The sequence below is a fragment of the Phascolarctos cinereus genome, unplaced genomic scaffold (assembly GCF_003287225.1).
Source record: "Phascolarctos cinereus isolate Bilbo 61053 unplaced genomic scaffold, phaCin_HiC Scaffold_4;HRSCAF=312, whole genome shotgun sequence".
NCBI classification, from domain to species: Eukaryota; Metazoa; Chordata; class Mammalia; order Diprotodontia; family Phascolarctidae; genus Phascolarctos; species Phascolarctos cinereus.
This window is the reverse complement of record NW_027555847.1, coordinates 334,572,142-334,588,112: the sequence shown is the minus strand read 5'-3', so window position 1 is coordinate 334,588,112 and position 15,971 is coordinate 334,572,142. Positions and strand designations below refer to the sequence as shown.

General features: G+C 37.0%; 1 protein-coding gene across 5 annotated transcripts in view; it reads right to left on the bottom strand.

Annotated features, from left to right (window-relative positions):
• LOC110202749 (3',5'-cyclic-AMP phosphodiesterase 4D) overlaps positions 1-15,971 on the bottom strand; it is a 686,828-nt gene that overhangs the window by 212,991 nt on the left and 457,866 nt on the right. For all 5 annotated transcript variants that reach the window (XM_078153183.1, XM_078153182.1, XM_078153184.1 and 2 more), the window contains exon 3: positions 9,373-9,409. In XM_078153183.1, coding sequence (XP_078009309.1) covers positions 9,373-9,409 — 37 coding nt within the window. The remainder of the gene's footprint in view (positions 1-9,372; positions 9,410-15,971) is intronic.

Genomic DNA, 15,971 nt, shown 5'->3' with positions numbered 1-15,971 from the left:
GCACCCTGGCCTGCTCGCCCTCTCTATCTCCAATCTGTTCCTTCCCCATTATCTCATACCTTGCATTTTCGCACAGGTCACATCTAGCTCTTCATCCTCCTTGAAAAGTTACAGGCTCCTTAAGTGCAGGGACTGCTATTTTTTCCCCCCATTATATCTCCAGTGTTTAGCACGTTGTTTTCCATATGGTAGATGCTTAATAAATATTATCTATTCAATGAATGGGTACATCCCAACCCTCAGAAACTGGCTTATAAGAGATAATTCAGAAAACTAGCCACCTTCAGTCATCCTAACGTATAGATCTGACCATATCACCCTCTTGCTCAATTTTTTATCTGACTCCAGGATCAAATGTAAAGTTCTCCATTTGGCTTTCAAAGTTCTACATAATCTGATTCCTCCCTACAGTTCCAGTCTTCTTATATCTTACATTCTCACCGCCTTTTCCCCTCTCCCCACTACAATTCAGTGACCCTAGCCTCCTTGTCCTTCTTTGCACAATACACTCTATGTCCTGACTCTGGGCATTTTCACTGGTCGTACCCCATACCTGGAATATGTTCCCGCCTCATCTTTGCCTCCTGGCCTCCTTCAAGTCCCAGCTAAAATCTCACCTTCTATAGGAAGCCTTTCCATATCCCTCTTAATTCTAGTGCTTTCCTTCTGTTGATTATTTCCAATTTATCTTGTATATAGCTTGCTTAGAAGCAATTATTTACATGTTGCTTCCCATTAGACTGTGAACTCCTTGAAAGCAGAGACTGTCTTTTGCCTTTCTTCTATGCCCAGAATTTAGCAAAGTGCCAGTATAATATGTTTATTGACTGACTGAATCAGATAACCTCACTTCTTGGCTATGAAGCCTTGCCTGTTGTAAAACTAGTTCCTACAAGTTTTTCTGTATCATTAAAGCATATATTTTATCAAAGTCAGTGAAGAGCTCAGAATATAACCACCATACCAATCTGTAAGTCCCGTTTCTAGACAAATATTATCATCTTGATATACTTATAGTGCCTGACTAGCAAGTAACTGCTAAGGGAACTTACATGACAATAGGATGAATACTATAATCATAAACTCTAACTGCAAAGCACTATGCAAATACAAAATCTTATTAAATATGGGAGTAATGTCAAATTTGTGCTTTAGGAAAATCACTCTGGCATCTGAGGAGAGGATGGATTGGACATGAAAGAAACTTGATTCAGGGAGAACAATTAGGAAGACTGCTGCAATAGTCCAGCCCAGAGGTAATAAAGTCCCAGTCCTCAGTGGTAGTTATTTGAGTAGACAGAAAGGGATGAATGTGAGAGATGCTGTTGGGGGAGAAATGATAAGACTTGGAAGCTGATTGTAGATGAGTCCTTCATGAGTATACATCATTAGAGGAGCAGGGCAAGTGTGTGCTTCTATCTCTGATTCTTGAGAGAGAATAGGAAAAACCCCAGCTAGGTTTGGGTTCCCTTAGGCTTTATTTCAAATAATATTGATGCCTCTGATGCCTGCGCCCTTTGCCTGTGGCTAGACAAGGTCTCTCTCTCCTCTTGAATGAATCCCTAGAGCATACACACGACAACTTCTCCCCTCCATTTTCCTTCAGCGTCTAATGGCTGCTGACCAAAAGAGATCACTCCACTTTTCCTCAATGAAAATGAAGCTTGAAAAATTAAGGCCCTTTCCTTTCCATCTCTCCTTTCCAAGGAGTGATCAGAACAGGTTTTCAGTGTCCTGGGAATATGAGGTTGACAAACGCACTAGGAAAGAAATACTCACAGAGTTATGGAGGATCTCTGCTCATAGATGGCTCACACTCCCATGGGGAACTGTTAAATACTATCACCATTTAACGAATATAGCTTGAAGCCTCTTTTAGGTACAGAATTTTCTTTAGTAATGACAGTAACAAAAATAAATTCCCTACAAAAAGGAGAACTGACCTGGGTTCCACTGAACAACTAAATAAGTCTAGGCTCATTTTTTTCTTTTCTTTTCTTTTCTTTTCTTTTCTTTTCTTTTCTTTTCTTTTCTTTTCTTTTCTTTTTTTTTCTTTTTTGCAAGGCAATTAGGGTTAAGTGACTTGCCCAGAGTCATACAGCTAGTAAGTGTTATGTGTCTGAGGCTAGATTTGAACTTAGGTCCTCCTGACTACAGGGCTGGTGCTCTAGCCACTGGGCCACCTAGCTGCCTCTAGGCTCATTTTTTACATCTTAGTGGCATAGTGGATAGAGAGTTGAGTTCTGAGTTAGGAAAACCTGGGTGCAAATCCATCTTCAGATATTTACTGGCTGTCTGACTCTGGGAAAGTCACTTAACCTCTTCCAAAGATTTTCTCATCTGTAAAATGGAGATATGAATAGCACCTACCTCACCAGGAAGTTTTGAGGATTAAATGACATATCATAGATAGAATGATATATAAACTTTAAAGACCTATGAATGTTACCTACAGTTATTATTATGAAAAGTGGAGTTATTTTAGTAATGTATCTTTAAAGACAAATTAATAAGAAGAATCTGATAGAAATATGGCTGAAAATTTTTAAAAAGCATATTGAAAAAGAAAAATTATGTCATTGTAGTTTTTGGATAAAAACCACATATAGAGTGGTAGGTTAGATTTGGGGTCAGGGAAACAAGATTCAGATCATGCCTTTATAACTTATTGTCTGTGTGACTGTGGGAACGTCCCACAATCCATGGTTTTTGGCAAGACACATAATCTCTCTTGGTCTCAGATTCCCCATCTCTTAAGTTAGAAATTTGGAGGTAGGTGACTTCCAAGATTCTTAGATCTAACATCCTAGGACCTACTCAAAGAAATGACCTGTCAGCAACTCTGTAACAAGTACTTTTGGGAGAATTTCAGCTCTCTGCCACTAGATGGCTTCCATTCACACACCATGTACATTTAACACAATGGAACTGGAAAAGAGAGGCAGGGATGCTTCTGAAAAAGCTGATTTCCTTTTGTATTCCCAGACAAATGCAAAATGTGGAAATAGCACTAATTATGAAAGGAAGGACATCTTTTTGATTAGAAACAAACCCTGTCACATAGACACACGCAAGAAAGCTATTTAGGAGGCTTAAGTAATGAGGAGGAACAATACACTTGGACGAGGCATTAGAATTAAGAGTCAGAAAGGCCTGGTTTACATCCTTCACAAGACATTAATGAAGTAGGAGACCCCTGGTCAAGTAGTTTAAGCTCTCTCTGCCTCAGAATACTCATCTGTTAATCGAGGGAGTCAAACTCAATAACCTACAACATTCCTTCACTTTCTGAATTGATAATCTTATGATTCTACCTTAACCAAAACATTAATGTATCTTAAAACATTAAAATGCCCAAGTCATGACTTCAGCAAACATCACAGCTGTTAGAGCTAGAAAGGACCTTGGTGATCACGCAGTCTCATGCCTTTATTTTAGAGAGGAAGAAAGGGGGGCCTAGAGAAGTTCAATGACTCACGAAAAGTACTAAGTAGGGGAATTAAAATTTGAAGACAGATCCTCGGATTGCAGGCCCACTATTCTTTCCATTGTACTAAGATGCCTAAGGTCAAACCAAGCTGATTCTTGTCAGGGTCCTCTTCCATTACATAGCTGGGTTCAGTTCAGTCATTTTTCATCTTTGTCCAACTCTCTGTGACCCCATTTGGGGTTTTCTTGGCAAAGATACTGGAGTGGTTTGTCATTTCCTTCTCCAGCTCATTTTAGAGATGAGGAAACTGAGGCAAACTGGGTTACTGACCTGCCCAGGGTCACACTGCTAAAAAGTATCTGAGGTCAGATTAGAACTCAAGAAGAAGTCTTCCTGATTTCAGGCCCAGAACTCTGTGCACTATGGTACCACCTAGCTGCCTTAGGTAAGTGTCTATTTAATTGGAGGCATTAGGTGGCAACTAATTTTTTTTAGGCTACATTATACTATTCTAATTAATGTTAAAATTTTTCTGTGAACTTACAAACTTCTCAAAACTCTTATCCTGACAATGAAAAGGGCAGAGTTATTTGGTCCCTGTCATCTATATTCTATTTCCTGAGTCCTGTCTCAGAAACAAACTGGCTGTATGACCGCAGGCACATTACTTATACTCTCAATGCCCCAGGCAACACTTTAAAACAATAATGCACAGTTCGCCCTGCCCTTCATTAGTAGAGGAAAGTTTCTCTTCTGGGAATTCTCTACAGCAATGAATTCAAAGGTTTTGTCCATAAAACAATCTATATTTTCAGGTCTTCTTTCGTTAAATAATTTAAGGGCTTTTCCATTAATTCAGAAAAATACTTGGATATCCCTTCCATCTTCCTTCATCAAAGGCTCAGTTTCATTTGGCATTGCAAATTCCCAAACAGGAACTCTTAAAGAACTGATGGGGTGTTTGTTTTTGCTTTTGAGTTTATTTATTTATTTTTTAGCTTCATGGTTCCCCAAAGAGCTTTATGATTTGAAATGAAAAATAAATACAAGGTAGTCAGACAGTAACAACAGGACTGCTGAGACCAGGGGTTGCCAAGTACAAAGAGTCTTTTCTTCCATTTTCATCAGCTTTGTGTCTCCCAGGGGCTTCTCTCTGACACCCAGCCAACTTACCATCATACTTCTGAAGGGAAAATGCCAATTTCAAAGCAAGTAGCATAACTATGGGATTTATCAGAATGACACTTAGATTCTCCTGCCTGGGGAATTACCTGCTGAAAGGTCTCTGTCAGAAGCGCCAGGAGAATATTTCAAAAAAGGAATCAGTTAAATATTTGATGGGATATTGTCAATTTTTCTAAGGTTTAAGGTGATTTTGAGCTTCCACAGGAGATACTTGGAGAAACAAAGAAGGGGAAGAGGAAAGGAATTTTGTTTAAACCTTGGGAAGTTTTTTCTAATCTTGACTGCTGCTTAAACATTTGGCTAATAATTAACACTTACATATGTGCCTTACATATTACAATTACACTTACACATGTGCCTTAAACATACAACTCTGTGAAGTAGGCACGGCAAATATTATCTCCATTTTACAGAAGAGGACAGTGAGGCCCAAAGTGGTTAAGTAACTTGCCTGTGATGTCACAGCTAGCAAATGTTACATGTGGGATTTAAACTCAAGACTTTTCCCTAAACTTCAGGTCTAGCATTCTAACAACTGTGTCATACTGAAACTCCAAATTACCACCAAAGATTCTACAATTTTCTCTAAGTGTCTTCATCTCTCTGGAGTGTTTATGGTATATACTGCAGTGCTCTCCAGGAATAATGATTATACTAGTTCACACTTATATTATGCTTTTTTGTAGGGGTATAAACTCCAGATTTGTAGAATCAAACTCAAATAGAAACAGATCCTTGCCAGGCTACACACTGCCTTAAAACATACACACACACACACACACACACACACACACACACACACACACACACACAAACATACACACTTTAAGATTATCTGTGTTGTGGTGTATTTTTGTATATTTTGTTAAATATTTTCCAATGACCTTTTAATCTGTTTCCTGAATGCAGGAGCTTTGTGGGCTTCCTGGGGACCTACATGACTTCACATGTCCTTACAACACTATGATTTTGATATTGTTCGTACATTAGGAAAGAATTAGGAGAAGAACACATTTCATGGTGTACACAAACACCTAAGGGTGTTGATGAGCATAAGGGAAATGTAGATTACAAATGAGACTCTTCAGCAAGAACATAAATATAAGATGGATTTAAAAGATTCTTCAGGGGTGGGGAACCTGCAGCCCTGAGGCCACATATGGCCCTCTAGGTCCTCAAGTGCAGTCCTTGGACTGAATCCAAACCACGCAGAACAAGTCCCCTTAATAAAGGATTTGTTCTGTAAAACTTGGACTCAGTCAAAAGGCTGCACCCAAGGACCTAGAGGGCCACGTGTGGCCTCGGGGCTGCAGGTTCCCCACCCCTGTATCTTAACTGTGATTTCTTCACAATGGATAGTAAAAAGCAAGGTGATGGTATTAGAGATAGTGATGGTAAATTTCTGTAGCCTGGCTCTGAATGACTTATCTGTGATTGGTGTGTTTCTCTAACATTCACAAATTCAGTTAGGCTAGATGTGGCCAACACTAAGGTGTTCATTAACTTCGAAGCACACAACTTGTTTGCATCACTACCATATTTAGTACTAGTCTGAAAGGTCCTAGAAGGTAGGAGGATTTGTATTAATCATTCTTTGTAAAGTGTCTGGTGACTCAGGCACTTTATATACACCCACTCATCTCAGACTATTAGACCACAGCTAGAATTGTATCTGCTTTATCAGTATACATGCTAAGTACAACTGAGAACCACATTAAGCATGCTACCCACCTCCTTACTGAGATGGGATGAACGCAGGGAGAAGATGAGGCATAGATTTTGGGGCATGGCCAGTGCGGGGAAATTTATTTTGCTTGACTATGCATACTTGTTATAAAGGTTTGTTTTTTCTTTCTTTCTTTTTTCCTCCAGTGAGGAGAGGTAGGAAGGTGAAATGCTTATTAACTAAAAATAAAATTCAAGTTTGTATGTTGTCTCCTCCATTAGACTGTGAGCTGCTTGAGAGCAGGGACTAACTTTTGACTTTTTTTATTTTTTTGTATCTCCATCCTTTAGCACAGTGCCCGGCATATCATAGGCTCTTAATAAATGTTTGCTGACTGATTGACAAGTAGAACCAGATCTGCTTTATCTGTACTTTGATATGCTTATACACTCATTGTCTTGACTGATACAAGACAGTGGTCTTTTTATTTCATCCTCCATTTTAATTATTTATCCTTTATTTACTGAATGCCAGAAGGTACTGGAGACCAGGATTAGTCATATGGCAAGAGCAAGGAAATTGAATGAACACACCAAGGTTTTTACTACTCGCCTTGGGAATGTTGAAAGAGGACTTCTACCAAGCTGGGTGAATCATGTAAGGAGGATTTATGGGAGGCACCAGGAGAAGAAATGTTCGAGATGAGAAGGTGTCAATAAGTTTTGATATGCACTGTTGGGGAACACTCATTATTGATAAGCTTGCAAGTTCTTTGATACAATTAAACATCAAATTAACCTGAGTTAACTTGGCTATCTGAATACAATGAAAATAGAATGATCATAATTGAACATTTGTGTAATATTTCTTCAGGTCTCCTTGCCTGATCCTATTAGCTTTTCCCGAACTTCCCACCCCACACCCTTTACTCTTGGCTATTATAAATATGATAAGTAGGGGAGACAACATTATCTAGAAATCTCTACAAGTTCAGGACATGACCAGATAGTGGTGTTATAAAATTATAAAAAAGTGAACTTTCTTTTTGACAATGAAACATAATGCTAGAGATGCCTTCAAGAAGATTCCTCAAGCATATTTAACGTATAAGTGGAATTTTACAACAGATTTCAAATGTACTTGAGCATCGTAGGAAAACAGAAGATCCCATATATCTTTCTGTTAATATTAGATATTCTTGGCTTATTTCAAAATAGTTAAGGATGAAAAAAGCAACATGGAGTAGTGGATTGGGCACTGAATTTAAAGAGAGGAAGACTTAGATTAAAATCTCACCTTAAACATTTACTAGTTGTGAGACCCAAGGTAAATTACTAAATCAATCTGTGCCTCATTTGTAAAACAAGGAGGTGAATTTAACGGTCTCCAAGGTCCCTTCCAGCTCTAATTTATGATTCTGTGAGAATAAAAGACAGTTTCTGACTTTTTGAGAAACAAAGCTTTTGGTTTGAATAATAATCATCTCTGAAGAATTCAAGGAATTAGGATGACAAGCTGTTTTATTTGCTTGATGTTAATATCCCTCTAAAACTAGAAGCAAGGCCTTTAGTTAAGTCAAAAGGACAAATACTTATCAGATTCTGCCTGGTATAGTTGAAAGAATGGTCGATAGGTATTCAACAGACCTGACTTCAAGGCACAGATCTGCTACTAACTTAGCTGTAAATTATTTTATATACCTGGGCATGAGTTTTCTCATAAGACAATTTCCAAGAGACTTTTCACCTATAGTTGTTGAGATGATTCCAGATGAAGTGTTGATTTCCTTTATTCTAGTTATGCCACAAACCATCTGAAATGAATGTGTATTTTATTTTATTCTGTCTTTTGTGATGCATGACTTGTATTCTAGGAATTAATAAGATTATCATTAACCCATTTCCTAAACCAGTTTATATCCATTCCCTCCCTCACCTTTCCCTGCTTTTTTTTTTTTTGGTCTTAAGTGTACATGTCACTAATCACCATTCTGTGTTTGAACAACCTTGCAAGATATATTTTTTTTTTACAATTTTAGGTCAGTTTACTGGACCTAGATTATTCTGGTTTTAAATATATGTGTGCATATTTATATATCTATATTGTATATGTGTGTGTACATATACACACATACATATATACATAGACGCATATGTATGTGTGTATATAATATACATATATATGTGCATATATATGTATATATTAGAGAGAGAGAGAGAGAGAGAGAGGAAGGCACAGCACGGTTTAGGGTGTACATAGTGGACTGGTTTTTGAATAAGGAAGATGAGTTCATGTCCTACTCCTTGCTTGTACTATGTGACCATAAGATGACAGGTTTTGGAAGAGGGGTCAATTTGCATTGGTGGAGGAAGTTTCCACACTGGGAGTTTCTCACACTGATTAAAAACCAAAGAATCATAGCTCTAGAGATGGAAGAAAACTCAGAGGCCACTTAATTCCATTTCTCACTTTAGGAATGAGGAAACAAGCCTTGTCAGGTGCCTTAAACAAAGTCTAGCAGATAATGTAAGAGGCAAGAATTCACAAGTCTAGATCAAAAAATTAAAAATTTCAGAATCTGAATAATGATCACTAACCATTTGACAAAAATCCTATACTGACCCCTTCTGGGTAAAAATGACGTCTTAAATAAGTAGAAGAAGTGGTATAATAGTAAAAATAAGCACATTTGTCTTAATCTGTGTAAGTTCTATGGACCTCTGAACTAGCTTTCTATTCATTATGGTCATAGCAGGAAAGCAATGAGAACCCTATTGGTTAGATACAATAATAACCTTGCAGCATAAATCAATTTGAGGAATATAGGCCTCCAGCATCTTGGTTCAAATAAAAATAAACAAATGATTAACTATGAAAGTCTTACAATACAAATAAAAGTCACTGCTAAGGTTATTTTCTTTCATGTTTCTTTTAGTTATCTAAATAGTATCCTATTTAGTTATCAAACACATATTTAAAAACAAGGAATTTCTTCCCCAATCCCCCCCATCTTGATTCTAGCCCCCAAATTTACTTCCAAGTTTCTAAGAAATCAGGTCATGAATAAAATTCCCATGGAAGTTGTGCTTACCTGAGCAAATGGGGTCACAATCAAGTCATCTCCATGTCTGAAAAATAAACCAAATTCGTATTAGACATTAACAATGCCTTTTTAGCTCTTTTTCAACATGAAACTACAAGTTCTAATTATCCTGAGTCTTCTTAATCAAATGCCATCGTCTCGATTCTTTAGCATCTGTCTCCCCTAGGCATTGAGTGTATGGTGCAATTGGGGTGGATGAAGGAACATGTACAGAAGACATTAAAATAATTGTCCAGCTGCCCCACACCTCCATGAAAGAATGGAATTTCTGCAAAAATCAAAATAATTTCAGTACAATTTATCAATCAGGCAGAGGAAGAGACGTACAAAGTATCAAACGGCACAGGCATTATCCAAGCCATTCTCTTGGCTCCATATTCTTCTCTGCAAACAGATCCAGTTATTCTTGGCATTGACAAACAAGGGGTGCTTCTGGAACTGGGTGGGAGCACCCATGCGGCCGGGGAACATCTAAGTGATTAGCCTCGAGCTTTCCTAGTTATCACTCATGAGTCTGTGGATGAGCTAGTAACTGTAGATGACTGGGGACTGCATCATGGACTAATAAAAACCTAGTAAAACTTTTGAACTGACTCACATACCCGCTGTTACGGCAAGTGTTACCTAGTGTGTGCTGTTGCTGGAGCAACCTAAACCACACCATGCCAGGTGATGCCGGCGCAAGGTGTCAGCCTGACGTGCCTCCGAGGGGGGAGAGGAAAGGGGAAGGGGAATGTTTCTGATTTATTTCGATTATGCAACATACTACTTTGAGGAAGTAGGGTCACTTGGTCCCAAAGCTATTTCATAATCTTTCCACACCCTGCAGAGGCCATCAGAAGGATCTCAAAAATCTACATGGGAATTCCCCTCCCCCCGCCACCCCCTCCTGACTAGGCTATCAAGATTTGGAATTCCAAGGAGTGACATCAATACACAAGTGTAGTTATTCTTTACAGCAAATTTCACAGACATGACATTAAGCACACTATAACTAAACCCCTCAGCTCACTGAGGAACAATTTGAAAAGAATTTAGAATGACCTGAAACAACGCTCTCAAAATCTGGTTATAGGAGAAATGGCACATTGATGATATTGAGACAGGCACACAATTGTTACGTTCATCAGCAAATCGCATCAAGTTCTTGAAACTAAAAATGTAGAAAATAAAAATCAGGAAAAGTCAGAAAACTATATAAAAGAACAATTAAGATACTGATTTTGGGGGGCGAGCTAAAATGACAGCATTAGCCTCTACAAACTGACCTGTCAAGACAGTTATTTGTTGTAGTTTATAGTTTAATAGTTGGCTACATGTCCATGGTATTTTTAATATGTGTGTGTATATATATATGTGTGTGTGTATATATATATGTGTGTGTATATATATATATATATATATATATATACACACACACACATACACACACATGTATGTATGTATGTATGTATGTATGTATGTATATCCTAAAAATCAAAACTTTAAGGCCTTTGGCTTAATCAGGAAATTGAATATGTCTATTTAATAAAATATAAATACAAAAATAGGACATCATCTATTTAACAAGCTTATGAAATTGAGCAATAAGAACACTTACTAATAAATTAATTTTAATATGATAGAAAAAGGGATAAGGAGTTTATCTAGTAAATGTAAGAAATCTATTTACATATACCCAAGATCTCTAGAAGGACAGCTTTAGGGAAATTGTGAGGAGAAATTATGGAAGAATTAAACAACTGAAAATCTACACTTTGCCCATGAATTTGTTGTCGTTCAGTCACGTCCAACTCTTTGTGACCCTATTTGGAGTTATCTTAACAAAGATAATGGAAAGGTTTGCCATTTCCTTTTCCAGCTCATTTTACAGATAAAGAAACTGAGGCAAATAGGATTAAGTGATTTGCCCAGTGTCACACAGCTGGTAAGCATCTGAGGCTGGATTTGAACTCAGGAAGATGAGTCTTCCTGACTCCAGGCCTGGCACTCTCTCTCCACTGTGTCAACCTAGCTGCCTGCCCACAAATAGTGGAATTAATATAAATGCACCTGGGTGATTTAGTGGATTGTGCACTGGTCCTACAGTCATAGAGATATGAATTCAAATACAACCTCAGAACTTTCTAGCTTTGTAACCCTGGGGTAAATCATTTAACCTCTGCATGCCTCAATTTTCTCCTCTGTTAAATGGGGCATAATAATGACAACTATCTCTCAGGGTTGTTGTGAGGATGAGTTAATATTGTTAAAGTCTTTTGCAAAACTTAAAGCACTATATAAAAACTAGTTATTATCATTAATATAGTAAAAATGTCAACATTATCCAAGTTAATATAAGCTAACTTTAATTTAAATACTCCACTATTTATAATAGCAATACCAATATTTTAAAATGAAGTTAATTACAATACAAAGAAACAATAGAATCTAAATAAAATAATGATAACACAAATCATAAAAACACAAAAATAAAGAGGTGAGAATCTCAAAAGGAAGTACAAAAGCACAAATTAAAGGATCTTGTCTATGATATTTTAAAATGTCACAAAGCAGACATTATCAAAACTAAATAGAAAACAGAAAAACAGAAAAATAAGACAAATAAAGAAGGCCCAAAGAGAACTAAGTATCTATGAGAGATTAATCTTGGATGAAACCAACATCACAAGATACTGAAGAAAGGAATTATTCAAAAAAAAATTATTGAAAAAAATTGGATAGCAGGATGAGGAAAAATGACTTTTGAAAGGAATCTTATTAGCTGCTGAATCTAACTGGTACGTGGAAAAAAAAGAATTCAATTTATAATATAAATAACAAGAGATCATAAAGGCCATGCTTAAAGAAGAATCCTGCACCAAAGCAACCAACCCTTTTACCTCCTCCCTGACTGATTTCTCTGGGCAGCTAGGTGGCACAGTGGATGCTGAGCCTACAGTCAAGAAGACCTGAGTTCAAATTTGTTCTCAGACATTTACTAGCTGAGTGATCCTGGGCAAGTCACTTAACCCTGCTTGCCTCAGTTTCCTCTTCTGTAAAATGAGCTGGAGAAGGACGTTGCAAACCACTCGTGTATCTTTGTTAAGAAAATCCCAAATGGGGGGTGAGGGTTACAAAGAGTCAGATATGACTGAAAACAACTCAACAGCAACAAAATTGATTCTCTGTCCTGCTTAATAAAGCAGCTGTTGCAAATTTCAAAAGCCTGCCATAGCAGCTACTCTCAGCTGAGGACTTTAGCTCCCTCCTTTCCCCTCTTCATCTCACAACCCACCCCTCACCACTTTTCCTCATACAGGAGAGTGTGTTCAGCAAGAGGGCAACTAGTAAAGGGCCTTGACTGCAATGCATATGAAGATTGTTAAAAGGACTATGTCCCTTCAAGTCCTCTACAGGTCTCTCCATCCTTGTCCCCTTACTCTTTTGATGACCCATCTCCCATCCATGTGCCTTTGCACTGGCTGCCCCCTATTCCTGGGATGCTAGCCCTCCTCATTTCCACCTCTTAGAATCCCTGGGTACTTTGGAGACTCAGCTCAAGTGCCACTTACTAGGGGATTTTATACATACATACATACATACATACATACATACATACACATGCACAGATGTACATGTATAGGTAGATATACACACGTGTGCATATATAAAATGTGTGTGTACACACATATGTACAAACTTTGGGAACACATGGTATCCTGGTATACAATTTTAATGGGATAGATGCAAGTGTGCATGTGTGTAAATATTCACATATGCAAGTGTATGTGTGAAATACACCCACACACTTACCTTCCAAGTTTTTATAAATATAAATGAATATAACATCTCAGATATGGTCTGCCCAGGGCAGAGAACAGATCTATCAACCTCCTTATTCCTGTGAGCTAAGCTCTTAGAGAAAATTACATTATCTTCTTTGGCTATGAGTTTCCACCCACATTTCACATCACACATCTATAATAATGTCTAATTAGATTAGAAATTCTTAACCTGTGGTCTATTGACTTGGAAAAAAATTTTTTGGTAACTTCTGCATTTAAGTATAATTGTTTTCCTTTTGAATCTTATATATTTTATTTTGGCATTAAAAGACATTCTGAAAAAGGGTCCATTTGCTGGGAGAGGAAGTACACATAGACACATTTATATACATGTTGTCTATCTACCTCATTAAAATCGCATACCATGAATACCATGATTCCAAAATTTGGTAAATATATCAGATAAAATCTAACAGCCAAACTCTGTAAGGTATTAATGCAAAATGATAAAACTTATTCTACAATGGATAAATGGTCACAGGAGATAAATACATAGATAGATGGACATTCGCTTCTTCAGTCATTCAGTCATGTCTGAATCTTTTATCCCTTCACTATCCCCCAAATTCTGTCCATGACATTGTCTAACCATCTGATCATCTGCTGTCCCCTTCTCCTTTTGCCTTCAACCTTTCCCAAATCAGTGTCTTTTCCAATGAGTTCTGTCTTTTCATTATGTGGCCAAAGTATTTAAATTTCAGCTTCCATATTTGTGCTTCCAATGAGTAGTTTGAAACCAATCAATTGCTCCATGTTCAGTTCTAACTGTTGCTTCTTGACCTGCATACAGGTTCCTCAGGAGAAAAGTAAGATGGTCTGTTACTCCCATCTCTTTGAAGACTCGCCACCTTTTGCTGTGATCCACACACAAAGGCTTTAATGTAGTCAATGAAGCAGAAGTAGATGGTTTTCTGGAATTCCTTGTTTTCACCATAATCTAGCAAATATTGGCAATTTGATTTCTAGTTTTTCTGCCTCTTTGAAAACCAGCCTGCAATTCCAGGAGGGGAAGATAGATGGATAGGAGGATAGACATCTCCTGTGACCATTTATCACATACGTATATAATGCACATATATACACATATGTATATATGCATACTTGTATACAAACTACATGTGTATATGTGTGTGTGGCACATAGATCATATATGTAGGTATATAGCATAATATGAATGTGTATATTCACATCCCTTGTGTTTATATTAGGCATATATGTACATGTACCATATATTTATATACATATGGTATATGTATGTACATGCATACTGTGTGTATGAAATATGTATATAAATGCAATGTGTGAGTATATATATGTGTGTGTGTATATATATATACATATATTTATTTATAAATTTTGTATAATACATACACATAAACTGACCGTTTCTAAAGAAGGAATAATCAGTTGAAAAATTGTTCAAACTCTTAATAGAGAAATGAAGAAATGCATGTCAAAGAAATTAATGGACAAATGCAAACACTTATGAGGTTCTGCCTTACACTTCTTAAACTGGCAAAAAAAATTTAATTATAAAACTCAAGAATGGCAAGGCTATGGAGAAATAGGCACACTTTCATATTGTTGATAAAGCTGAGGGATGTGTTCTCTTTTTCAGAAAAATCTGGCATATATATATATATATATATATATATATATATATATATATATATATAAAGTTACTATATTGATCAAAGGCAGCATGATGGGATGAAAAGTAGAAAAGACAAAATCAGAAGATATGGTGGGAAGGGGAATTGAATCATGGCTCTGACACTGAGAAATTTCCTTGTGTGTGACCTTGAGCAATTCCCATAAGCTTTTAAGCCTAATATTTAAAATGGGCCTAAGTAAGACTGTGTAATGCCTACCACAGAGAGTTGTTTGGGGACGGTGTTGTTAAACCTTACAGGTTATATGGATCTAGTCTGATAAAATAATATCGGACACTTTGACCCACTGACCTACTATTAGGACAACATCCTAAAAATGTAATTAAAGGAAGAAAGACTTATCTGTTAAAAAAAAAAAAGGGTACCTCTGCTTTATTTGGAAGGAAAAAACAGAACAAACTATTCATCCAGTGGCCAGAGAACAATAGCATAAACTGTGCCATACTAACATAATGGAATGTTATTGAGTCTAAAACATGACAATTATGAAGAATATAAAGTATCAGTGCTTAGTAAATGCCTGAAGTAATTCTGCCAAGAAGGCAGAATTAAAGTACGCACACGTTGACTACAACAGTTATATATTTATATGTTACTTCAAGGTTTGTAATGCAATTTACATGTTAGCTTGTTTATTGTTATTATTATTACTACAATAATAAACATAGCATTTATAAAGCACTTTAAAGTTTGCCAGATGCTTTACAAATATTTTATTTTATTGCAAAACAACTCTGGGAGGTAGGTAACATTACTAAATCCTCATTTTACAGATGAGAAAACTGAGGAATACAGAGGTCATAAGATTTTCCCAGGGTCAAAAGCTGAAGCGACTAAGCTTGTATTTGAACTAAGATATTCCTGACTCCAGGTCAATCTAACACTCTAACTACTGTATCACCTGGCTTCATTAGCCTCATAACAACCCTATGAGGGTGTTTGCTATTATCATTCCCATTTTAAAGATGAGGGAAACTGAGGCTGAGAGAGGTTAATTTATTTCTCCAGGGTGACACAACTAGTGTCTGAGGCAAGATTTAACTGAAGTCTTCCAGACTAGGTCTAAATTCTACACTCCAGCCACTCT